The sequence below is a fragment of the Mesitornis unicolor genome, unplaced genomic scaffold (assembly GCF_000695765.1).
Source record: "Mesitornis unicolor isolate BGI_N332 unplaced genomic scaffold, ASM69576v1 scaffold2244, whole genome shotgun sequence".
Classification (NCBI taxonomy): Eukaryota; Metazoa; Chordata; class Aves; order Mesitornithiformes; family Mesitornithidae; genus Mesitornis; species Mesitornis unicolor.
This window is the reverse complement of record NW_010181862.1, coordinates 1-26,107: the sequence shown is the minus strand read 5'-3', so window position 1 is coordinate 26,107 and position 26,107 is coordinate 1. Positions and strand designations below refer to the sequence as shown.

Below are 26,107 nucleotides of genomic sequence, written 5' to 3'. Positions count from 1 at the left end.
CCTGCTGAAAGCAATGTGCTCAGGGCTCTGCCCAGCAAATCCTCAACATCAACAACGGAGTATTGTCCGCAACTTGCTGGTGGCGTGCTCCATCCCATCATTCAAGCCACAAATAAGATGTTAAAAAGTACTGGCCCAGAAGCTGATCCCAGAGGGATGCCACTAACAACGAGACACCAATCTGAGTCCAGCAGCCCAAAATATTTTCCACTCACATTATCACACACTTACCCAGCCCATCTGTAACCAGCTTGGCTACAAGGATTTTCCTTTAGTGATAAACAAACACAGGCACATTCTCCGTCCCTGTCTGCCTTTCTCAAAGCTCTTTAATGAGACGTCTCTGCCTCCTTCCAGGATGAGATACTGCACACAGCTTTGAAACGGAACAACCAGCAGGATCTGAGGAAACTGCAGAGGTGGAAGGTGCCTGTCCCAGAGCAGGCAGAACTGAGCCAGCCGGTAACAGCAGGCATCAGATGAGCACAAAACCATCTGATGCTGCAGACAGTTGCAGGGAAGGAGAAACAGAGGAGACTGTTTTGATCATATTCATTCTTTGAGATTTAAAGCATTTTACTCCTGCAGAGGCTTCGTTTCTTCTTTCTACAGCATAAGGAAGTGTCACTCCATACATTTCTAGCCTCTCTAAATTAACTCTCCCATGGGTACCCATTCATCCCTTCTCCTTTCATCAACCCCAAACTTCCACCCTGACCTCCAGCTGCTTCTTGGCTCTGGATAGTCCTAGTCCATCTTCCAGACAGGAACTGGAAACCAAGTCCCGCTGCTTTCAGAGCAGGGTAAAGCCTCCAGCAGCTGCACAGCAGGGGTGGCCAGGGAAGTTCAGAGAGTAAGGCCTCATCCATGACAACTGGTCTGCTGTCTGCCTCAACAGGAAACCACACAAAGCATCCAAAGGCAAGTAGTTTATATTTAACATTTTTTCAAATTCTCCTCTTCTAAAATTGACCTGAATTTGCCTTTGAAATACCAATACACACTAACTTGCACAATTGGATTGCTCTTGCTTACAGAGCACAGCTGGCCAGAGCCTTTTACTTTTTTAAGAAGGATCAGGAACTCAGCTACAAGTAGACACTGTCTAAAAGCAGCTTTGAAGCCATTTGACCTCTGTAATTCTTCCTGATTTTACATGGATGACAAGGGTTGCATCTGCTCTGCCTCATTTTTGCAAATGAGTACCTGATCCACTGTTTCCAACAGCTTTTAATAACTGCTATAGCAAATCGTGTTTTATGTGATAAATGTCACCAAATGAACTGAAAACCAATTGCCTACAGTGTTTCAGAAGGAAAATGACATGGCAGCCTACCCCCTCCTTCTGTACAGTGAATCATTGAAAAACGCAGGAATAAAATTCTTTGTTCCTGCCACGCACACGGGGTGGGCAGCACATGCTGTCACTGACAGCTTCTTTGCTCTCTTAGTGCTTATTCTTACCTTGCGATGAAATGTGAGAAGGAAAAACGGTATCTGAATCACCAAGAGTTTTTTTATTTCATTTTTAAATTGTTTTCTCAGTAGCCACTCTCCTACTCTATAGAAAATAAATAACAAGAACCAAATCACCCCATTTGTAAGACAGTATCCACTGCTACTCCAGTAATTGTGAGGAGTAGTTTCCATGTACACGGTCAAAAGCAACAAAATACAAGAGCTTTTTCCAATTTCGATAACCTTCAATGTAACAAGCTTCAAACCAACAGAGCCTTCTCTCTGTAGTAGTAAGTATTCTGGATTTTAAAGGTGATCCAGGCAGTCCCACCAAGAGGGCCAAAATGCTTTAAGGTATTGTGCTGAGCATCCTCACACACAAGGAAAATGTGGGTTTTCCAGTGCAGCTCATCTGCCCTGCAGGCTCTGAAACTCCACCCATCCCAGTGTAACAGATTTGACCGTGCACAGCACCACGACAGGCACCCTGCTCCTGACATTACACCACCAAAAAAGCAAACTAGAGATACCTAGAGAGAAAAAAATTAAATCTTTCAAGCAACATAACTCATGGGGGTTTAAAGCCAGTTCTTGCTCTACCATTAGACTTGCCGCTGTCAGGGCACCAAGGTTGACAAGCAGTAATCTAGGACAGAGCAGGACTCTCACACAGGGTCAGAAAGCCAGCTCAGAGCAGCCAAATCTCACTGCTGTGTTTCTGACCCTGTTCATCATACAGCAGCACAGAGACTGTATTTTGTCTGAGCATGCAGGTGAGCTTCATATTAAATCCACCCTTACAGCCTCCACTCTTTCTTACTTGAACAACCACCATCAAAAAATCGAGTACTCGGGATCATTCAGTTCCCTCAAGCTTTCCTGTGTGAGCCTCCAGGCCTCCTGCATTTAGGTCCTGTAGCCCCATATATAATTCAATATGTCATCAGATCTGCTCTCCTCTGCAATATTAATATGTCAGCTCCCATGTTAGTTCTCACCGATCTGACTACCATGCATGTAAAATGTCTAAAGTAACTGTGGCTGGAACAACATAAAAGATTAAGTAATTCAACAGAGGGGTTGGGAAGCATTGGCTTTGACTGGTAGCATTGTTCAGAGCACATGGCAGTAAGTGTGTTTTACACTTTTAACGCACAACTCAGCAAGATAACTGCTAAGATTGTAAACTGAAGCTTTCAAAGTTAAAAAGCACCAGCATTCAAGTTGCCTAAACAACACTAATTTGACCATCCCATGTGTATACGGTCTAGAATTACATGACCAAAATATTTCCCTTCATAATCTGCCTCATCAAGGACACAAGAATGGCTGGTGCTCACTCCACAAGCTATTCCTTTTCCTTTTAAATTGCATATTATTCTGTCTATTCTTCAGAGGGAAGCCATGGACTTATTTGCCATATATCATTCAAATCCCATTCAGAAGACAGAATTTTTATCTTCCACATAAACAAGTTATCTTTCCTAATGACCCATGTGAGATGAGATGATAGTATTATTGTCGTTTTACAAATGGAAAATGAAAGCAAAGAGATGAAAGTAAAATGCTTCCATTTCTTTTGGATGCCTCAACTGAGGCTTCTGAGACCTGGTTTTCAGAGAATTTAAATATTACTATAAAACACTTCATGGATACATGTACTCAGCAGATCTCAACAACTTGCAGAGATGCTTTAGGTAGTTTCCATTGAGTTTGTTCCTGAGACAACACAGCCACAGCACGCTGCCTCGGCTGAGCAGAAGCAGCCAGGCAGCTGGCCCAGGTTGCGTTCACACGCACCACTCAGTCGTCTCAGGGATCCAACCTAATGCTGCAGCAGAGCAGTGCACTGCAAGGATCTACTACTGTACCATCTGGGGCTAAACCTGACATGACGGGGTGATGCTGCCTGTACTGGTGAAACTCTTGTGGGACTCCAAGCAGAGGTCCCACCAAATTCAGTAGCAGCTAGGGACATTCAGCATTTCCAGAAATCTGATCTCTGAACATCAAACTGGGCACAGAGAAGATGTGAACATCCCATCGGCTGCCCACCATGGGAAATGCAGTTTCAGCAGCTTGCCATGGGGGACTTGAGAACTCAAAGGCACAGAAGTCATGCAGCTCTCCAAGACAACACTACTGCTTTCAGCTGTTAAGGCTTCCTTCCTCTTCCAATGATTCTCCCACTCGTACTACTACTTCACCTTCATCAACCACTTCCTTCACCACAGCTCTGACTCAGAAACAGGGCACTCTGATGCAGGCCTCCTGTCCAGGGGTCTCCTGCAGCTCCTGACTTCACCGAACAAGAGCCAGAGCAAAGTGGCTGTTCACCGTCCATCCTGTCCCTTTCCTCTGCCTGTCCAGAGCTCCACTTCGGCTCCCAGCCTGCAGCTCCTAACACAGTCAGGTCCATGTTCTCTGTGCTCCGCAGAGAATAATGTTAGAATGGTTTAGTAAAAGCAAGTTCAAGACAGGAAGAGAGGCAAACCTGAATACTTTAAAAGGGCAAAGCATTTGCTGTATTTATTGAAAGTGCTGTGGTGAGCATAATTATGCAAATTCAAAAAAACTTGTCATAATTGACCTTTTCAAAACATGTGTGTCCATGGGTCTAACATACAATCCATTAGTCAACCCTGAAATTTATTAAAGGTCAGCAGTTCTAGAACTTCTTCTCATTTCATCATTAAAGAACTTATTTAAGATACATCCAGCAACAATAACCAATGGAAAACAACTTGGTTAAAACAGGTAAAAATTGTGATGCAGTGGATTAGAAAAACCTGTATCTTTATAAAGTTCTATAAAATTAAAAGAAAAAAATTGTTCTTGCTATCAGCTTACTCGCTGTCCTGAAAATTCAACAATGCCAGAATCCAAAAATTCTAGTCATCTGAAGCCCTGTGGGTATTTAGTAAATGGTGAGGAGTCACTACCAATTCTAACTAAGTTTATTCTGGCAGTGTGCAGAGTAAGTCTAAAATCTCATTGTGGATTCTTTGGGGCTTGGCTGTCTCTTCTGCCCTGCTGCTCCAAGAACTTTGTATTCCTTAGAGCAAGATTGTTCTCCACCTTTCTGATCTCATTCACAGCAACTCAGTCTCTTCTCACCTTGAAAATTGGTTCATGCTACAATCTTGCTATGAAGAGCTCTCACAGAGCCTAGCAAAATGAATCTGTGGAGATTTCTGTGGGGTCAAGATTGGCCAAGGAGGGATTTCAGACAGAACTTGCACAGAAAAACACCCAAAACAGACTCCCCCACATTTTCACAAATACACACAAACCTTGTTGCAACTAATTTTTTATGGAGGGCCCACTTGAGGAATTTCAAGTACTTTTTCCCTTTCAAGAAACTGAAACACGATGACAAATAAGCAAAGCTGTCCTTAATGACAAAGGTAGTTACATCATGAAATACTGATCCTGTTCCACAGTAGAAATGACAGAACCATGGCTTTTACCAGGGGAATGAAGCAATGAACATATAAAAAGTTGAGGGCTAGATCAAACAGAATTAATTGCCAGAGCATCACAGAAGATAATGAATCTATGACAATTTATACCAAAGAAGGCAGCTTGTCCTTTAAGCTCAAGGTCATTTTTTCAGAAAGACCAAATCTTTTTTCTGGAATTTGCATGCAGTATGAGAGCCTTTGCTTTCTGAATTAATCATCTACACAGCAGCATCACAGACTACAGCATGAATGTGATTTTTTTCCATTGATATCTACACCCTGAGAAATGTGTTGGTTCAACTGCTTCTTGTACAACAGATGGAAGGACATCATAAAATATCAGATGGTCCCCTAGCAGGCTCTTTGAAATTCAAATAAGGCTGCATATCCTTCACCCCTACCATACAAGACCGTAACAGGGTTGATTACAGAAACACTACGTACCAGCACAGGTCTGTGTCAAATCAGTACTGTGACACAGTGTCAAGCTTAGCAGCAGGGGTTTAACTGTCTATTTTCATTTAGTGCCTGCTTGCAGCATCTGTCACCATTGGGAACGTTCCATGAAGTCCTAAACAACCAGCACAAGGACACCAGATACAGCCCTGCACACCACAGCTGGAGTCATCCTGCCATATTTATTCCATTTTCATCCAAGACGGTCAGCAATTTGGGATCCATTTCTGGAGATAATGCAATTATTCAGTAACCAGCCCAGTAACTCATATTAGATAACAGACTTCACTTCTGCTGCTCTGCCTTCACGCACAGCCCGGGAGGTGGTGCTACCACTCAGACAGAAATGGACCAAAAGCTCTCACATGGTATTTGTGCACTAAAAATACTGCTTGATCTTAGCACATAACATGGCTATGCAGATAAAACACTTCAGCAGATCAGGACGACTATATACACAAGCCCTCATGTGCATGCACACGACACAGTGAAGACTCAAATTTCATGCAAACTAGTAAATGCATGTTCAACATTTTTGAAAATCCAAAGTGTATCAGTTCCTAGTGCTCCCAGTCTGAACATACTTGTTCCGAAAAGAACAGAAGCTCTTCAGTGCTTTGCACGAATTCAAACCATGGGCTGTTACTCACAGAGAATAAACCTGTTGTGTCACCCATCTGCAACAGCCATCTGGGACAGATACTTTAAATGGAAACTGCCACAAGATTTGGGGTCCACAGTCAACTCATCTTACAACCTGATCATTTACTCCTTGAATGTCCCAATATGAAATTATGGAGTCCCATCTGACCAAAGGAAGCAACGCACATACTGCACATTGACATCCTTCCCTGACACATTCAGTCCAGAAAGATCAATCCTGTGCCCATACCATCCTATCCTATTCCATCACACCCAATCCCTGCTGCTTGGAGCTCACCTGAATTTTTTATGGCCACGGAATTGACCATGCATTATGTATGCAAAACCAGACAATTTGTTTGCTCTTACTTACTTGCTACCAAGACCTTAGTTACTTAAGCTGAATAAATCCCCTTTAAAATGTGTTAATGATCAACAAGTATAAATATTTTTCATAAAATTCTGAAATAAAGTTATTAGCTATTCACACCCAAGTTCTATGAATTTCTCTGCACGTCCATCTGGCAGACAGCTGCATTATTTATTTGCTGTCACACTCAGTAAATTGATCTACTGGCATTTAAAGGTGTCATCTTTACTCATTACAATTTCAATGATCACTCCAGCACTGCCAGCACTGTACCAATGACCCAAGTTCTGACTACAACTTTCAATCTCTGCTAATCACAAAGCCTGCAAGAATGAATTACACATATAAAGCAGTATATGAAGAGACAGAAGAAACTGAAGGACTAGGCTGCTTTCCTTCAAAGTTCATTGATCTTCATATAGCAACAATTTGATGAGAAAGTTAATATAATGACTCTTAAGTGCAACACATTTTTTCGAGCTCAAGGTAAAACATCAGAACTGGTGACACTGCAATGTAGAATTAAGGTACATGGGCTTCATAGACAAAAATGGAGTCATACGATGCTCAGAGTGATGAGAAACTACCCAATTGGTCGCACATCACAACCACGGTTCTCAGTCACAAAAGGAAGGCGACCACATCCTCAAAGACAGACCATACTGCCCTGGAAAGTCGGGGGCAGATATTGCTTATCCTCAGCCACGTCTTCTTTTGCATGCTGTCCCCAGTATGCTTCCCAACTATTTTAGCCTCAATGCCAGAGACCACAACTCCACTTCTGCCCCAAGATATTTCAAGCTGGCAAACAGCAGCAGTCCCCCAGCCTCACACCAGTTGGCTAAGGGAACCATTTGAAAACAAGCAGTATTGATACAGCTTGAAGAATGTACCAACACACAAGACATTCAAAATGCTCTAGACTTTGTTCTCGTGCACTCTAAGTGATATACAAGAGGTTTTCAACAAAAGGCACAATGAACATCCGAGCTCCCTAGCAATGCAGCAGCTGTTGTATGCTGCCACGCTGTAACTGTCCCAAATTTGCACACTCTTGCACAGCCTTGCAGGCAAATGGCTCCACGACAACCACCACCACCGAGGCGTTTCTGACGGGAAAATCACTACCAGCATAATTCTCATGCAACAATCTGCAGGCCAGGGAGTGCCTCAGAAGACACGGCAGCATCTTGGGAAAGGAAGGACATGCATGTAGAGGTCAAGAGCTAACATGAGCATGCCCATGTACTTCCACTGGAAACTGAACACCAGCTGAAATAGCGGCACGTCCTGTTCACGGACACGCCTTGGTGGCACAGGAACTAAACACAGCACTGACCTCCAACTTACAGCCACACACATATATAACGTATATAACCACAGCCAGTCCAAACCTTAGGAAAAGTTGGCATTTTGATCATGCCTCACTAGAGAAAAACATAATAAAAACTATTACACTTGGAAAACTTCCAGCTCTATGAATCTGACAAAGACATTTATGATGATAAAAGAATAATAATGTCCAGTGAAATCCCTACACATAAAAGCACTAAAAGAGTTTTATAGTCAGAAATCCAAGGGAAGAACATTTTAAACAAGTTAATGTGCAACTTCTGTAGAAAAGTATCACCATGACTTTTCCATTTCCTAAACTGATGTTTAACTTCACAGCTATCTATATCCTATCACACTTTTCCTGTCAGACTAAACATCTCCCATTTTATTACAGGCCAGAACAACTTATCTCTCAGGATATTTTTGATGAAAATGAACTTTAGGCTTCAATAAAAACAGCCCAATGTCTTTTCTGTGATAGCCAATTCCTGACACTTCGATCCATTTTGCATTTCTATCCTTCGAACGATGCCTAACACAAAAAGGAATTCGTAACACCATCCACCAACAGGGATGCATTACAGTAAGACATATTGACATGCTTGCTCTTTGTATTGATCCATGCAGCAGGTTGTTATTTGAGGTAACATTAACAGAAATGTCACATTACTGGAAGAGAAAAAATTATTTCACAGTTTTTGGAAAAAACATTTGGTAGAGTGCTGCCATCTGCACCAATATTTGAAAACCAAGCTATTCAAATATGCATAATTTACTTAATCTTATCAAGGTATTTGAAAATTAGAGGCTTTTTATTACAATTTCCAAAGAAGCATCACTTTGCATATCAACTATTATATCCATCTGGAACACTGACACTCAAAATGCTGCATCACCTTGTTATTTCAGGCTCTTGTACATACACAGTATCTGACTTCTGGAAGCTGCTTTTGGAAAATAAGGATAAGGGGAGACAAAAACTACAAAGATTGCTCAAATGATGACAGTAAGAATTTTAAGTCTCTTGAAAATATGTATAGTGAAGTGTTGCAATGTTTTCCTGCAATTTTTCCTGTTTATTTTAGAAACAAGCACAAGAAGACAACTTAGGAGGAACCCCTTTTCTTGAGTAGGTTTGAGAGCTTCAAGAGGTTAAGAATTTCACAGCTGATAATGCTGACAAACAGTTCCAATTCTGGACCAGTACAAGCAGTAAGTGACATAAGAAAAGAATTTCCAACCCACAGGCACTGGAACTTGTTTGGGATTGCACCTGTTAGAGGTCAGGAACTGCAGATGGAGACTCAGTTCATTTGAAGAAAACATCTTCTGCCACCCTGCCTCTGCCCCTCTCAGTGATCACCCTTGTTTTGAAGGGGTGTTCTGTGTTTCATGCATTTGCTGTTTAAGCCAGGGAAAGGTGGAATGAAGCCTCCACAGATTTTAACTAAGCAACACAGCTGCCCACTAAACCTTCCTGACTATAGCACTTTACCTAACCATGTTTAAAATACAAAAAGATTCTTTTCATTTTATCCTGAGTCTCTGCTGAACAGCACACCTGAAGCAGACATCCAGGAAAGGGGGCAGCATGCAAGAAAGAAAACTCCTGGAATGCTTCATTAATGGTGCAATCAAAGCCAAACAGGCTTTATTGGAGTATCATTATGCTTTACTGTAACAGATCAGTGACACATTCAGGGTAAGGCCTTGGAAAAAGGTAGTTACAAAGTCCTTCTATACAGCCTGGAAGTTTCCAGTACCAGCCCACCAAGACCTTTCTGGGCATTTGCTAAGCTCTGCAAATTATAAAGTACAGGCTTCAGAGGACTGCGCTGCTGCGTGTTCTGAGCTTCTGAGCAATTCACAGGAGGGGGATCGTGAAGCAGAAATGAAAAAGAAAGCTCAAGCTGACACAGCCATTTGCTCTAGAAAAACAATAGTTTTCCAGGAAAATGTTATAAACAGCTGAGCCTTATCAAGAGGCTAGATGTGAACCACTCATCCAAGGAATGCTCAGTAATGAAAGATTAACGTGCACTTTACTTTAGGGGTTTTGAACATAAGACTATCTCCCATTTTGAAATCTACTTTTCTGAATTTCTTTGTGGGTGGTATTTACAATGCCCGTATCTGTTCTTAAGGTAGCAGCAGAAAGAACGCCTTCCTTGAATAAACAGATTTAGACAGACTGCAGAAGTTTGCCAAATATTGATTTTGTTAAGGCTAAGCTTAAAATTTCAGTCTTGTTTCAGTTTCACATAGAATGAACTTTAAAAAACTTGTTTTACAAATAAATGTATTATATTGTGTTAAAACAAGTGAATTGTACTACCTCAAATAATAAACTGAAACATCTATAATAATTGAGTATTTGAGAGAAGCAGAAATATATTCTTAAGGGCAAGACAGTACACTAGAAAAAATTACATGGTCCTAGGAGGTTCTGTCTGAACACATAAGGAAACATCTTTTTCCTGTGCAAACAACCAAGCGTGAAGCAGGTCACTCAGAGAAGCTGTGGAGCATCCATCCTTGGAGATATTCAAAAGCCACCTGGACATGGTCATGGGCAGCTTGCTCTGGGGGACACTGCTTGAGCACGGGAGTTGGACCAGGAAGTCCCTTCCAACCTCAACCATTCTATGCTTCTAAATATTTCTCAAAATAAAGCCCCTCACTACCAAAAAGGTTGTCAACTTGTGTAATTTCTAGAACTAATGAGTGTTAGCATCCGATGAGCTTTGGCTCTCCTGGAGAGATAAATCAGATCTCTCTACGTTCTCACTGACATAGCATTCAGGCAAGGTCACAGGCAGACATTGCCTGGCTGACCCAAATCTGGTTACTGGTAGCATACAACAGCTGTCAGCCAACTCATCTGGAATGTTTCATTTTATGAGCCTTTTCATCAGTGGCACTTTCAGTCAAGTCTCTCCCCTCTCCCTGTCCACCAGCTTTTACAAAACTTAGCCTAATACCTTTGTGTCTATGTTCTCTCAAACTGGAAGAAACCATGTGGTGAATACAAGTGAGGAAACTGACTGACTGATATATGAGCCCTTATTTCTGTTGGAAACCAAGTTAAAAAAGTGTTCAGCAGAAGACTGTACTCCTTGTAACAATGTGTAAGCATACCAGGCATCCAAGAATTACAGGAGAAGCATTACCTGCTTGTAGTTCTCTGGTTGTCTAATGAGATCTGTTTCTATGACAGAAAAATGTCCAAGGATCTGGTCCATATGAGAGCCATTAGTGAATAAATGAATCTGGAACAGATTAAATTAAAAGATATTTGTCAGTACAAGGACCAGATCATTAACAACATCATTAGTCACCACTTAACGGCTGCATGGATTGGAATGGTGATGTGAACAAGTGGTTACAAGCCCATTCCCAATGGACAAGTACAAATGTAACTACTACCACCAATACAACAGGCCTATTTAAAACAGCCTGCAGGAAATTATGATCATGCTCCACAATCATCTCACAAAATGCTCCATCTGGTATTGTTACCAGAACCACATGCAGGAATTGCTAATGCTGCTGCCACAGTAAAACTGAAAAATTTTGTTCTTCATCCTGTCTTAAAGTCTTTTTCCTTACACTACACACACGTTTGCACATCGCATAAAAGGTAAAACCATTTACCCAGATAACAGAAGTCTTAACAGATGTAAAGGATACCTTCAGCATATTTTCTTTAAAGCAGAAAATGTTACCAAGTTACAGCAAGTTTCTCTTTGGCTGCTGTATATTGTTGGCTTTCGCTTACTGGGACCTTGTCCCAGCTGCACTGGTGATGGTATCATCAATTACTTCACGAAGAAGCTTCCCAAGTTAGTCAAGGGAACAATAAAAAGCAATTCCTCCTATTCAGAGCTGATCCCTTTGTTACTGTAATAACTGCAGCTGCCAAACAAGATAGCAGTGCACATTTGTCAGACAATCGCTCATATTTCATTAATATTTCTGCCAGAAGACAGAGAATATTTCCTGCTTTTCTTCCTTTATTCTAATATGAACTTTATCATACGCTTGGGTATTGACAACTATTTTAAAGTTGTCAGGCACTGGGTAATTATCAAACCTTCCCTGAAACTTCAGAATATTTTAGCGTTCCTTTCCAAAACTCACTTCTGGTGACAACCATCTGTCACATGTGCAGAGCTATGCGAGTTTAAAAATAAAAGAGCACCTCCCCACACAACGTTCTTCCTTTCTGCTTGCCGCTAGTCTCCCTGCTGCATTCTTGCGTAACTCTGGCTGCCAAACCTTTGGGCCTCCAGCTCCAGGGATGAATTTCAGCCCCTCTTCCAAAGTATGTTGTTGCAGCAGCATCACTGGCTAAAGCCCGAAAGAAACACTCTAAAGATGTAACACCAGAAGAATGAAGTTCTCCCCTGAGACCAGACCAGATGGATAGTAGAATAATCCAGTATTTGTAACTGGTATAATCCAGTATTTCTATTTTTACAGTCTGTTACTGATAACCACAGCACAGCGAAGATGAAACAATGCTTACAGAGGAAAACAGTACCAAGGTAAAAGCAGCAGGTGAGAGGGTGAGAGACAAGAGCATGTGTAGCTGCTGCTGTGTGGACTGGGATGGACTGAGGAGGCAGCAGGTTTAACTTTACACTAACCTTTGCATGCGAGTACTGGCACAGCCCCCCCACTGCACACCACTTCAGGGGAGTTTCCAGCACCAACTCCTAAATGCCTTTAAGCTCAGACACCCTGCAGGGAGATCAGGTTGTCTAATTCACCTAAGAGAAGATGAAAAGGGAGCTCATTCATAGTTCACATGTACTTCCATGAGAGGGAAAAACTTCTCCTGCTTTCAAGAATGTGCTGTTGAGATCTAATGGCAAATCCACTTTAGGAAAAAACAAAATATTTTTAAAACCAAATATCTCAAGACAGAAAAGATATAATTATCCACTGTAGTAATTTACAGAATAACATGGTAGAATCTTCATGCCAAGACAGAGATGCATCTACAATTGCAGTTTAGCTCACTCATGAATTACTGACAATGAGGTAATCACCCAGCATCAGTCTCTGCCCTCTGTTATTCAGAGATCAAGACTCTGTCCTTGGTCATTTTGCTACAACATCAGATATATAGATATGACCAATCCAATCCACTGTAATACATCTTATTTTATATTGTTTATCTCAGAGAAGGCACAAGAAACCACTCCGTCCATAGGACGTATTTCCTAGCACTGCTCTGCATTCTTACTGACAGAATACAACTCCTGCTCTTACAGTTTCCAAGCATATTAACATTGTCATTTTACCATGATCTGATATTGCCAATTATGTTAAACTCTTCTTCTGTTATCGAGAATTCCATTTAAGATCATTATATTCTACTAACTTACTTAGTCCACAATCAGATGTTCACCTGCATAACCAAATTCACCTCTGAACACAATCTAACCTTCTGTCCCAGTCTTTAGTGGGAAGAGAATAGCTGAAAACACTCACAAGAAATCCGTCAGTTCTGCAGAAACTCACTTGTTCCACTATTTCTTTTCACATGACAGCGGCACAGTGCATTTAACAGACCCAAAAAACAACGCCAGTTTTAAACTATACAAGCTTCTACCTGTTCTTCTGAAACTATGCAAATCTTCTCATTCACATTTTTTAAGGCAAAGTGGTAATTCAAAGCCTGACTAAAAACAGCTGCTTTTCCCTATGAATTCAAGAGGGATCAAAAACCAGACAGACAGATATTCCTCTGGCACTTGACAGAAAGAGGAAGAGACAGAATAGAAGGAACCAAAAGGCATGCCTTAACACAGTAATTTATCCTTCATGCTTCCATATATTTGAAGGTATATCAGGTAAATATGTACCACTGAGAATGTCAAGGGAATTATAATGATATCACTATATTATACTTTCAAAGCAGGCCAACCTGCCCATGTTGAGAAGCCATTATAATGTTATTCAACAGCTCTTAGCCTCAGGCTAAGAAATTCCTCAGCAACAGAGAGGTTAAGGTTTCCCTGACAAAGTCTTCCTCCTGCAGCAGGACATGTGTGTATCTGTAAGCTTCAACATGCCTTCTGGGAGCTGAAGGAACTGCAAAGCAGCTCATGAGAAGAGCTAGCAAAGAGGAACAGGCAGTCAGACCACCTAACAAGCAATTCCCAACACACAACTGGCTGTAGCTCCAGAGGGGCTTTCCTCTTCATTAACCTCCACTGGTTACTGCAGAACTTCACACCATCAACCTTCAGTGGCTGCAGGCGGGACAGAGTAGAGAAGGCCCCCGGCAATCAGTTTCAGTCATCATTTGTGTATTTTAGAGAAAGAACAGTCATTTATTTTTGCCTCTTTCCTCCTCATATTTCCCTCCTACTGCTCCCTTTCCCTTTCTTCAGGCAGTACAGTACTATTTCATTAAGATGTGAGTCATCGCATCTAACCTGAAAGTACATGTCCCTGATCACCCAAGCGATTCAAAGTTTTTCCACAAAATCATAGAAACAGGAAAGACCTTTGGAGGTCTTTAGTCCTACCTCCTGTGCTAACAAGGCCTACTGGCTTTGTGTATGTGAGCCTTGGAAACCTCTGAGGATGGAGCCCATTCAGCATCTCTGGTGACTGGCTCCAATGCTGCCCATCACCCCAGAGAAGCTTTTTTTAATGTGCCTGAACCTGCCAAGCTGTAATCAGTAGCCCCTTCCCTTTCATCTTCTGGTACTGCTGAGAAGACCATGGATGTATCTTTGTAACTACCCATCAAATAGCTGAAGGCAGCTATTAGGTGACCTCTCCACCAGAACAAACTCCTTCAACCCCTTCTTGGAGGTCATGCCCAACTAGGCTAGTCCTTGGCTATCTTGGTAGCCTCTTGCTGGATCCTCTATCTACAATTCTTACTTCCAGTAGCAATATCCATACTAAAAAAACTACAGAGTGGAAAAGTAGTCATCTCCCAAATAAGAACATATTTTCCAAGGGTGATGTGGTTTTCTCAGAAAGCCCCAAATAGAGAATATGGTATTTTAGAGCCTGTGTGAGTCACAGAATGAAATCTGTGGAAGTGTCGCCACTACTTGGCAAAAAAATATAGCTCGTGATCAGCTGTAAATAAGACTGTTCCACAGTTGAGATACATAACCTGTTAAGTTATTAAACAGAGCGAGTAAAAGCCATAATTATCATTTTGTAGAGAAAGCCCTATGTAAATCTGTCAGCATAATTAAAAACATAACACTCATTAGCCTTTTGCATACTCTCTGGTTTATATGAGAAAAGCAGTAGCTCATATAGACATCATATTGGGTCAGCTCAGTCTTCTAACACATAGCAGACTAGTTTAAAAGTTTTAAAATTAATGCAGTAGCACAGTCAAAATTTCTCTATAAAGAGTCAGGAAATATCAATTATTGTTTATGCAGCTGCTGAATTGTATAAGTGTGTTATATTTTGTGTTACTGTAAATGTTAACATTAATGTGGCACTATAATGAAGTTCCTTCCAAAGTCAGTTACCTTCCAATTTTCCTGCTTTTAATTCAGACTAAAATATAAATCAGAGCACTGCACTTTATTACAGCTCTGAACAGAACTCCTACAGTTGCACATACATATTTGAGCATGCATAATATCAGCGTGCAATCACATACGGAGGAGCTGGGCTCCAATCTATCCTCCTACATATATATCCACGATGGCAGCCCTCTACATGCACTGCAGAATATATCTGATTGTAAGAATCATCACCACCACCATTTATTGCTTTCAATTTATTCCAGTGATGACTGCTGGAGAATGCAGTAATGGCAGCTTTGGGAAACTGGATGAACAGAGAAACATTCTCCCTCCTGCTTATTCTTCCAGATTCTGGAAATCGTGGTCCAGGGAACTGCAGCATAGCTAACCTGTCTCTTATAAGGGTTTGACTGCAACAGTCTTAACTTTAGGTAACATTCTTCCTTGGATAGCCACAGGTGGAAAAAAAAAGTCCAAGTTTATTTCAAAGTACAATCCTCATAGGAGGTCATCTCCCTGTCAATAAGTTTAGCATATTGCCCAAGCAGCACATCTCTTCAACAGTACCTGACCTGGACATTGAAAGTATCTGTTTGTACCCCAGGCCCCAGGTTTGACCTGCTTAATTCTTCCTTGGTCTCATTAACTGCAAGCTGAGGTACTGAAGCTGCCTAATGATTTGTTACTGCCAAGCACTACATAAATCAGAGCACTGATGATGACGTGTGGAGATATTTGCCTCACCTACTATAAAAATCAGCATACCTTAAATAGAGGTAGCTTATCAAGGGAGAAGATGCCAATCATTTGAGTTTTGTATCATTAAGCCACCTCTCCCAATAGCATCATTGTCTAATCTCAGAGCAAAAGCCAAGGGCTGCACCTGCACTTAAGGTGAATTGCTGTCTTCATTCCCAGATGAGGAAAGCACATTCACAGTGGGCAACGTGAAGCAAAAGGTTATTTTAGATGCTGCACACACAGCACTTGATCTTTCCCTAGGGCTGTCAATCAGACATTTTCCCTAGCAATCAATTCATGTAAAGAACAAAATGTAACCTCGTTATAGTTTTCAGCATTGCTGTCAGACACGGGATTAAAACCAAGAAGGCATCTTAATTCAGAACCCTCTTGTTTCAATTCTGACAACTTTCTGATAAATGTTGTTCTTTGAGGAGAAATTTCTCAAAACTGTTCTTAGTCTCAAAAAGGTTCTCTGTGAAGGTTCTAGGTACAATACCAAGTGGCTCTGTAGAAGTTACCTGAAGAAATATGAATTGAGAGAGGGGGCCTAGGGAATACATTACTGAGTAACTTGTAGGACTATCTTGAGAACCACTTTTTAAAATTTGTCTCTGCAGTCACCATCACTGTCAACTCTGGGACTATAGGCTGTTTCCATCCTAGGAAGACATGATGCTCCCAGATGTCTGTGATTTTTCAGACAGGAATATAAACATTACTCATAAATGGGAACAGAATCAGAATCTTAGCAATGTAGAGACCACTACTGATTCCTGATTTAAAAAGCAGGAATTTTAAAATAAATCTGGGTTCTGCTCAGATGCTCCCTTGTACTTCAGAAAGGGAAACTGCATTTTATTTTGCTGCTATTACTTTCAATACCTGTGCTCAGTAATTTGAATCCACATTTCCAATGAACTTATAGCTCTGAATCACTACTTCTTGTCTGTGAGACCAGAATGCTCTGTCTTGCTTCTACCAGGCACTTTCTGAGAAAAATGGAGACAGCCTACAGTTGCAGAAGGGACTAACGTTCCAACTTGAAAGAGAGACTTTTATATAACAATTATAACCTTACGAGCACTGTACATACTTCATTTCCTCATGGTTCTGCCCCACTGGGGAAAAGGTGGGAGTATTTATATTTAGATAATTCACTCTTATCTACAGAAAATGCAGAACTAGCAAACAAGAATAATTTGTACATTTAGTACTAGCTGACAAGGCTTTTAAATAATAAACAATGCCACAGTGAGGTAGAAGCATCATTTACCTTGTGCAAAAGTTTGCACTGCTCTTGGTGCTGAGCATGTAAACTCCGCCACTGGAACCTCAGCTTCCCATTTAACCACTGAAGGTATCGAACATCTACTCTGTCTTCTGGCCCATATTCAGGTGCTATTTCAGTTGTACCTTCCCGGCTCTTAGACAGATCATCTTCACACTAAAAGTAGACAAGAATACCAAAGTGTTTTAAGTTAGCTTCAACACCTTCATATCATTCAGCAGTGAAGAACATACAAGGCAAATAGGCCAAAGAAAAAAAAAATCCCCAAAAGGAAGTAAGTTCCAGCAATAAAGAGAAACTGTAATCTTTTGGAATTTTAGGACTCAGAACAGCCTAAACAAGTACTGAAGTCTGGAATAAATATCAGCTTCTCAGCTATGACATGATGAGCTGTCTCCTCTCTCATCTTTCATCTTCCATACACAGGAAGACTCGGTGTTCCTGAGACAGCAAGCATGTTCTTTATCCAGATGGGAAGAATCACATTTTGACTAGATTCTAATAAGTCAAAGAACATAAAAACAGACTTAGCTCCTCCAGTGTCTTCCTGAAAGTGGTGCAGGCTGTATTTGGTGACCCCATCTTGTAAATCAATGCCTTATATAGGGACAAAATCATGGGCCTGCACTTACCCAGCTATTTTCTTTTCTCCATCCAGCATTTCCCTTCTTGCAGGATAGAGGAAAAGAATCATCCAGCTGACATTGGCCAGGAGTGCACAGAGGCACTTCCAGCTACAGCTGCACCATCTGTCTTGCCTTGTTTTGCCTTTCTCTAGAGTAATTTGGAAAGAAGGGAGAAGCTAGGAGTTTCTTTTTGTTCATCTTGTCCCACTTTCCTTCTGCTGCAGAAAAGGGGAAAAATAACCCCACCATCAACCACCACCACCTTCATCTTATGGATGAAATTTCTGCTTGGCTAATGGCATAAAGCAAGCAGACATTTCAGTCCTATCTCTTTCCAAAGGAACATGGAGGGAATTCTACCTCCCCCATGCTTTTGCACAAAGAAATCATTCACATTTACAAACAGATCCCTCTCTCCCTCTGTGTTTTCAGCTAGGACTCCTGCAGATTGCAAGTTAAAAAGGGAAGAAGACATGGGTTGTTTTACTTCTGATGCCAGTAACACAGTTTAAAGTAAGGCTGAGCTGTCAACTTCATCCAATCTATAGAAAGCACATAAAATAAACACAATCTTTAATTCAGTTTTTTTTACTACAGCATATTATAAGCAGAAATAAAACAGAATTGCAAAGGCCTGCTTATTCAAAATAATTAAGAAAGTGTCTCCCAGTTGTTGTATTCTCAAGACATTTATTTAAAAGTGGAAATCTAAAAAGCATACTTGAAACATGACTGTTTTCAAGAAAACACTTAAGCAGATATTTGGACCCATAGACCTTGATGGTATTGAAACATATGTGCTTTCCTGCTTCACAGACTACCATATTCAGTAAAATCTTCTAAAGATTCAGTTGGCAGACAAAGCTTGAATGTAATTCCAATTTGGACCCTAAACTGTAAAATGAAGAGAGCTTAATCCTGCCTCATTTCAGCAGAACTGTATCTATAACCACAACCAAATAACTCCCTAATGCTTGTTTTAACCCAAATAACACCTCAGTTGACTGGGCCTCTAATACAAGTGTTCATATTATTTATAAGCACAAAAACGCTTCTCTGGTCACATAATGTTTCAAGATTACAGGTTTTTTCCCTTTGCTCTGTGCCTCAGATAAATGCATGCTATAAATCACAAGGGCACAGGGTTGGTAAAGGGCTTTTCCTTTCAAAGGCACAGATTCATCTTTTTTTTTTACAAGACAGTATCTCCTCTGTGCCAACTGCAGCATCCCTCTTCTTCCTCGGATGCCTTCAGCCCCGTGCCCCTAAATCAAAAGGCATTGTGTCCCAGGGCACTGCAGTCCCAGCCAAGCAGCTTCATGGTTCAGACTGTCTTGCCCCCACCAGGAGAGTTTACTGGACTATCAAACCATACAGATACCGTCACTGAGTTGTCCATAAACACAATGAGCCAAGCAATTGGATATTTGTCACTACAGCAGAGAAAATGCACATGTAAACAACACGGACGCACTTCACATAAGCAGCCAGAAGGCTGCAAAGGCAAAGACAGACTTGGGATTCCCAGATTAAAATCTGCATTTTCCATAATGTACAGTTCAACTCCAACTTCCCTGGTTCGAGGTTTCAGAACAGCACAAGTACTGCTCTCCTGGGGATTCATTGCAGGCAGGAATGGCATTAGACTCGATTGCTTTGGCAGTACAGTGACAAACACCATGCAGAGCTAATCTTATTGTAGCAACCTGCTTTATTAATATTAAAATAAGGGAGCCAGCCGATGCATTTTTTAACAGGATCTCTCTATTATTTATTTCACAAACTGCACAAAAGATTTACTTTTGCTATGAAATACTTAGCCTGGCATAAAGTAAACAAGGTAAAAAAAAGCCTTGCATATTATACTGTGACCTCAATTTCTAGTCCCATCTTTACAATCTAAGACTATTTACTGCACTCCCAGTGGGAGAAAAAAAAAAAATCAAAATACCAGCCCAAGCTAGAGCCTTCTCTTCAAATACCACTGTGAAGTTATCTAATCTATGCAGCAATATGGGTACACACCTACCTTTACTTCTGAGATACAGAAGTGCATATAATTTAGTCAAAGTCATAAAGAGAGCAGACAAGGTAACTTCCCAGGGCTCTCAATGGCCTCCCCACATTTGAAATGCTCCACACCAGCCCTGGACCAGATCACTTCAGAGCCACTTACCAGAAAAGCTTTTTACTTGTAAACTGTTTGCTGCAATTAATGTTTCTCTTTGATTCTGTTTCAGGGAGGCACACAGACTCCAACTACAGAACAGTGCCACAGGCTTGCAGTACAAAAGCCACATCAGTACGTACTGATAACCTCATTGCAGTGCCAGAGTCTTTTCCCATTACACTGGCAATATCACAGCCAGTCTTGTCAAACCAGACAATGTGGACTCGCCAGAGCACCTGTGATGAGCATGACCTAAGCAGAGGCTAGAATGAAGCCCCTCAATTCCACTCCCACTGTAAGTCACCCCAAACGACCTCTTCTGTCCTAAAAGTTCAAGGTATTGCTGTTAAAGATCCCAATATCCATTTATTGGCAAGACTCAGAAAAGCAAGCACAAGCCTGACGAAGGTGACACGCGTATCTTTACATGAACTCTCTTCAAGCCAATTCCCGAACTATCGCTCTGCCCGACACCCTTAGGCAGAACTTAAACCCAGGTTTCCTGTGGTAAGGGATTCAGGTAAATAGCTGGCTAAGCACCATAAAAAAAATACACATTCCAGGACACCACACACCACCAATCCAACTAAGGTAGCTCACAAACTACAAAACCTGCCCCAAGCTCATAAATACATCTCTGGCTTAGTCAGACCTAAAGATAGTTTATGTCCTAAGAGCATATATTTTAAATTTTTGCAAGGCAGCATAGAATTCAGCCTTCAATACCACACGAGTTTTGCCCTAAATATTCCTCCCTAGGCTATTTCAAGTTCAATTGTTAGGAACAAAGAAGCCAGATCATTCTTCAAACATGTGAATGCACTTGTGGTTGGACAACGCAGCAAGTGCAAAAAAAGCTAACACAGCCTTCATGGCACAGGTGCTCTGAGCAGACAAGTCAGGTTCACAAAACACACCAAACTGAAAAAAGCCATCATATATTAAAGTACTTGGAGGAAAAGACTAAGGGGTGGGAGAAAGGATGGTGTGGAAAAAAAAAAAAAAAAAGAATTTTCATTCAATTTTCATTCACATTCCATGCACTTGAGCTAACAACTTGCATGCAACATGCTTAGAGAGAAATTAAAGATTTAAAAGTTTCAACTTTTATAGCACAAATAAAGCTTTTCTTTGTAGTTTGAAATACAAAGCAATCCCATGTTGTTGGAAATCAGAGAGCAGTTTTACCAACAGTGGATGGAGATAAATTAAACAAGTACCGTAACATATAAATATCAAAGAACAATGTAGGTATCGATGTGTTTGCAGACATGTGAGAAGAGAGCATTTTTTGCACTACTTGCTCCATTTGAGGACTTCAGTGACCTGGTATGCGGCTGACTGTGCTCTGTTCACACACTGAATTAAACAAACTCAAAAACTTGTTTTAAAGCAAAATTCCTTGCAACCTCAGTGATCTTACAATACACCACAAGCAGCACTGCAAAGAAAACCCTTTGTTGTGCAACTTCTACACTTTCTGTACTTTTCCAATTCATACAGGTATCAATGCTTATAAACTCTTACCTTAAATTTACTATGCCCTGTACACACAAAAGAAATGAGAAGGCCTACGCTGCCTGCCTTGCTGTAAAGGCAAGAGGATGGCAGTGCTAGCTCCCTAGGAGCTCTTGTCTCACTACGAGCTGCCACTTCTTGGTGAAGGATGGACCCTGGCCACCACTGGCACATTCCTGACATGCTGTGGCTTCTCCTTGGACATCTTCCACATCCCTCCAAGGATCAGCTCTCTGCTTCCATATCTGGACAGCCAGCAAACAGCTTGCTGCTCTTCCCATGGAGAAGCAACCCTACTGGAACATGGATAACATGTTTAACCCATGCATTAAGTCCCTGGCATTAATCCTTGGGCAGAGCAAAATAAAGCAGCTGCCAGTTGAAGCCTCCAGTGCATGCTCCCAGCCCACTCCTTTCACTTGAGTAAATCAGGGTCTAGACAAACTATTTACTTCCATGTACTACTCAAGTCTCAACTACACTAAGCACGCAGCCTGGTTTCACAAATGTAGGAAGGAGCTATCTAGATCCCTCACTGCAGAAATCAGGAAACGCAAAGCAATCACATAAATCAAGCCAATAAAGTGCTTCTGCAGCTTTTACTGAGCATTCATTCTGAACTGCTCATAACTCAGACAATGGTTTTGATGTGACACAACATATGTTAACCTGTGTAATTACAGATCTCTGAACAGAGTATAATTTTTTAAAAATTAAACACCATAGCCAGAAATAACAGCATCAGACATGCTTGCTTAATTAATAAAGCCATATATCTATCTGCAGGAGTGGAAAATGTGAAAAGGAACAATTTGAACAGATGAAAGCGAAAGAGACAACACAATTATCATTAACAGCACCATCAACAACACTAATTAGATTTCTTCCTAGACAAGGTAGAATCCAGATTAGACACACGCATGGAAAGATAGGTGGTGTAAGAACCCACTCCCACATGATGCACATACCAATTAAATATTCAGATATTTGCACAGAATGTTTTCCACAAACGGACGTGCTCACAATGTAGAAGTTATGCTCCTGGAGCATTCAGCAATTAAAAAAAAAAAAAGTAAAATTCTATGTTTCCGCAAGGTCTTTTAGCTTTTAAATTTCAATGCCTTTTGTAAAAATTACTATTCACAACAGCAGTCCCAAGAGACCACTCTTGGCAAAGAGTAAAAGAGAGAAGGTGCTAAGGGAAGATAGAAGATGTGAACACAGCTCCTACCCACTCCTGCCTTGTTCAAACAAGCCTGTCTGGCAGTAGCCACAGGCCTGAGGCACGAAAGCAATTCAGCCCCAATCCCATCCCTCCTCACTCATTCAGGAGGTTACTCAAGAGCTCTGCGAAAGAGCAAAAGCACTTTGCCTTTAACAGAGCACAGCAGCATTGCCTAATCTTTGGAGCTGCAAGGTCAAGGGTACTACTTTTAAATAACATTTAAATCCCAAGCTCACTGCACCATGTATTCGGACAAAACATGGAAACCAAATATACTAAAACAAACACGTGGCAGGGTAGACTTTAACTCAGAGCACTGCACCTTGCAGGACTCAAGAAAAGCAATATAGATAATGCCTTGCACTACATTTTCTGTGCCTGCAGCTGCCGCCCTGTTTGTCCACGTCCATTTTGCTCCACTGTGGCAAGCTGCTGGACAGGGGGCAACCAGTGAAGAGAGAAAGATGCTGCATTAGCTACATCAGCAGCAAGTCTGGAACAAGAGGCCAACAAAAGAAAGAGTAACTGCCCTCCAGGAGAGGAGAGGCAGAGCTCTGCCATACATACGTGGCCTGCCATGCCCTTCTCTGCACGCTCCCGTTGTCCTGAGGAAGTGCTTTATTTCAAAAGATCCTCCAATGATCACTTAAAGCAGCACTCCAAAAGCAGAGGATGGTCTCATTTAAATCAGAAGGACATAAAGCAAAGACAATCAGAAGGTATCAAAGGTACCAGCTGCTCCCCACCACTGGAGGGCAGGAGAGGCACTAAAACATCTTAAAATCACTCAGTTTCCCATCGGACAAGGAAGGAGCTCCCTCACAGAATTTCAAAATACAGGGTATTAGTATGATCACACTACACCTTCCTATTAGCACACTAGTCCTCATCTTCCTCTCCTCACATGAAAGCTCAGGTGACTCCAGTGCCCACTGGCAGAACCCCATCAGCTGTAAAGTCATGTTCAAGAAATTCAGCGTTAATTTGAAATTCAGACACTACCAGAGAAACAGCAGATTTAATGAAATATAAGGCTTTCTGATCATTTCAGACTCCTCTTTCAGAGCATTTTACCTTGACATGCTGTCTGATAAAACCAAACCAACTCTTAAAAGTGTATTCACTGTGGCAGGCAAAAATTGTCCTTAACCACACATTTTCCAGTGCACCACAGGAAATTGTTCTGCACTGGGAAAAAGGTTCCATGACAAGACTGACACATTGAAATAAAAAAAACCACAAAAGATCAGAAGGAATAGCATGTACATACATGCATGCAGAATGGCAGGTAGACAATTACAGCTATCACCTGTAATCCATGCTGTAACATTAAAAAAAGTACATTTCAAGAGTCCAAACTGAAATGTGCTCTAGTTCTTGTATGGCAAAAATATATTCCTAATTTAATTACCTCTGACCACAAAATATGTTTAAGCCTACAAGCAGTATCAGTAAATAAAGACAAAAATTAACACTTCAGGGTTCAATAGCTACTTATTCAGGAGCTGACTAAAAAGTACAAAAGGCAGAAGAGCAAAATTCAAGTGATTTTCTCCCTTAGTTTCTGGTACAGGCCTTTACAGGGTGAGCAGCTGTGCAATGAGAGAGCTACCACAGACCTGTCAGCCACACAGGAGCCCAGGGAGCCGCAAAGGTCCGGCCCTGGTGCCGCCCCAGCAGAGGTGGCGTGGAGAGGGGTGCAGCCCCTGCCGAACTCATCAGGCTGCTGCCAGCAGAGCAGCACTGCTCGCTGGCCAAAACGAGGTGTGGGAAATTCTGCAGGAGAAACTTTAGGGATCCCATGCCCTCTGCTTAGGTTTCAGGGGTGCTTTTTAAAAAGTAGTAAAAAAAGTAGCCAAATGGTGAGAGTTACTAGGAAGCTAGGAGTCCAAAGAGAGCAGAAGTGTCCACACAGGGAATACAAGAGGGAAATAAAAAAGAAAAAAACCTGAAAGCTGACAGATTAATATAGGACATAGAGATCTGGAAAGTAATGATGGTTCTGAGTCAGAAACGAAAGGTTAATAAAATTCCCTCCTCCTGCACCCACACAGGAATAGGTGAAGGTAGGGGGGAAAACCCCAAAAATTCCCATTTCCTGACACTAGTGCAAAAGGTTTCCTGGTTTACTGCTTGGGGGGGGGGGACACAAAGCTTGGCTGCTACATTAACACTTTCCTCTACTGCCATGTTTTATGGAACAGCAATGACAGTGGAGATTTCTATAACAGAAACGCATTCAAAGAACAAGATTAGACCAAGCGTAAGCCTTGCACACTATTGGAAATAGGCAGTGAGTCAAAGTAGAGCATGACAAAGCAAAGATGAATGAAATGGCAAGCCTAAGAGTCAGAAGGCATCTTTAGTTCCATTTTTTCCCCAGGAGTAATGAAACTGAGTTGACTCTGGGACACTAAACACACATGAATTCCAGCCATGATAACCATAATAGTTCAATTTGTTGATTCCTGTAAATTCCCAAAAAGACAGAATCACAGTTGTTCTAGAAGCAAGAAGCAGGCTGCAGTCAGAGAATGGTCCTGAACCAGCGGAGAGTCATGAACCAGCAAGTGATCTAGCCCATGATCCCACTCTGGCACCAGCAAGTGATCTAGAACCCAGTCTAGAACCAGGAGAAGCAAGAGCCCTGAGGCTGGAGTTAGACCATGGTCCTGAACAAGCAAGCAGTTGGAAACCAACAAGTGAGATGGCCCATGAGCCCACTCTGGAACCAGCGAGTGATCTAGAACCTGATCTAGAACTCACTCTAGAAGCAATCCTAGAATGTGATCTAGGCTCAATAGGTGATCTAGAACCAAGAGGCCCTCCCAGCACTCCTACCTCCTCACCCATTGAGTCCACAAGTTGTACCAGATCAACACTGCAACATCCCGAGGAGTAGGAAATCAAGGAAGCTGGGCAGGAGACCTGCCAGCGAGTGATCTAGAACCTGATCTAGAACTCACTCTAGAAGCAATCCTAGAATGTGATCTAGGCTCAATAGGTGATCTAGAACCAAGAGGCCCTCCCAGCACTCCTACCTCCTCACCCATTGAGTCCACAAGTTGTACCAGATCAACACTGCAACATCCCGAGGAGTAGGAAATCAAGGAAGCTGGGCAGGAGACCTGCATGGCTCAGCACTGAGCTACTGGGCAAACTCAACTGGAAGCAGGAAGTTTACAGAACACGCAAGAAGGAGATGACCACGTGCAATGAATACAAGAATCATCTGACAGGGATGCAACCAGAAAACCTACGGCCTCCTTCAAATTTAAACTCACAAGGGAG

The 26,107-nt window shown here is 41.6% G+C and overlaps 1 protein-coding gene across 1 annotated transcript in view; it reads right to left on the bottom strand.

The window, feature by feature from the left end:
* LOC104539888 (chromosome unknown open reading frame, human C14orf80) overlaps nucleotides 1-17,433 on the bottom strand; it is a gene marked incomplete at its 5' end in the record, with an annotated part of 50,928 nt that extends 33,495 nt beyond the window's left edge. The window contains 2 exons of the mRNA XM_010183551.1: nucleotides 10,896-10,994; nucleotides 17,263-17,433. Of these exons, the coding sequence (XP_010181853.1) occupies nucleotides 10,896-10,994; nucleotides 17,263-17,433 (270 nt within the window). The remainder of the gene's footprint in view (nucleotides 1-10,895; nucleotides 10,995-17,262) is intronic.
* Between the last annotated feature and the right edge of the window lie 8,674 nt (nucleotides 17,434-26,107).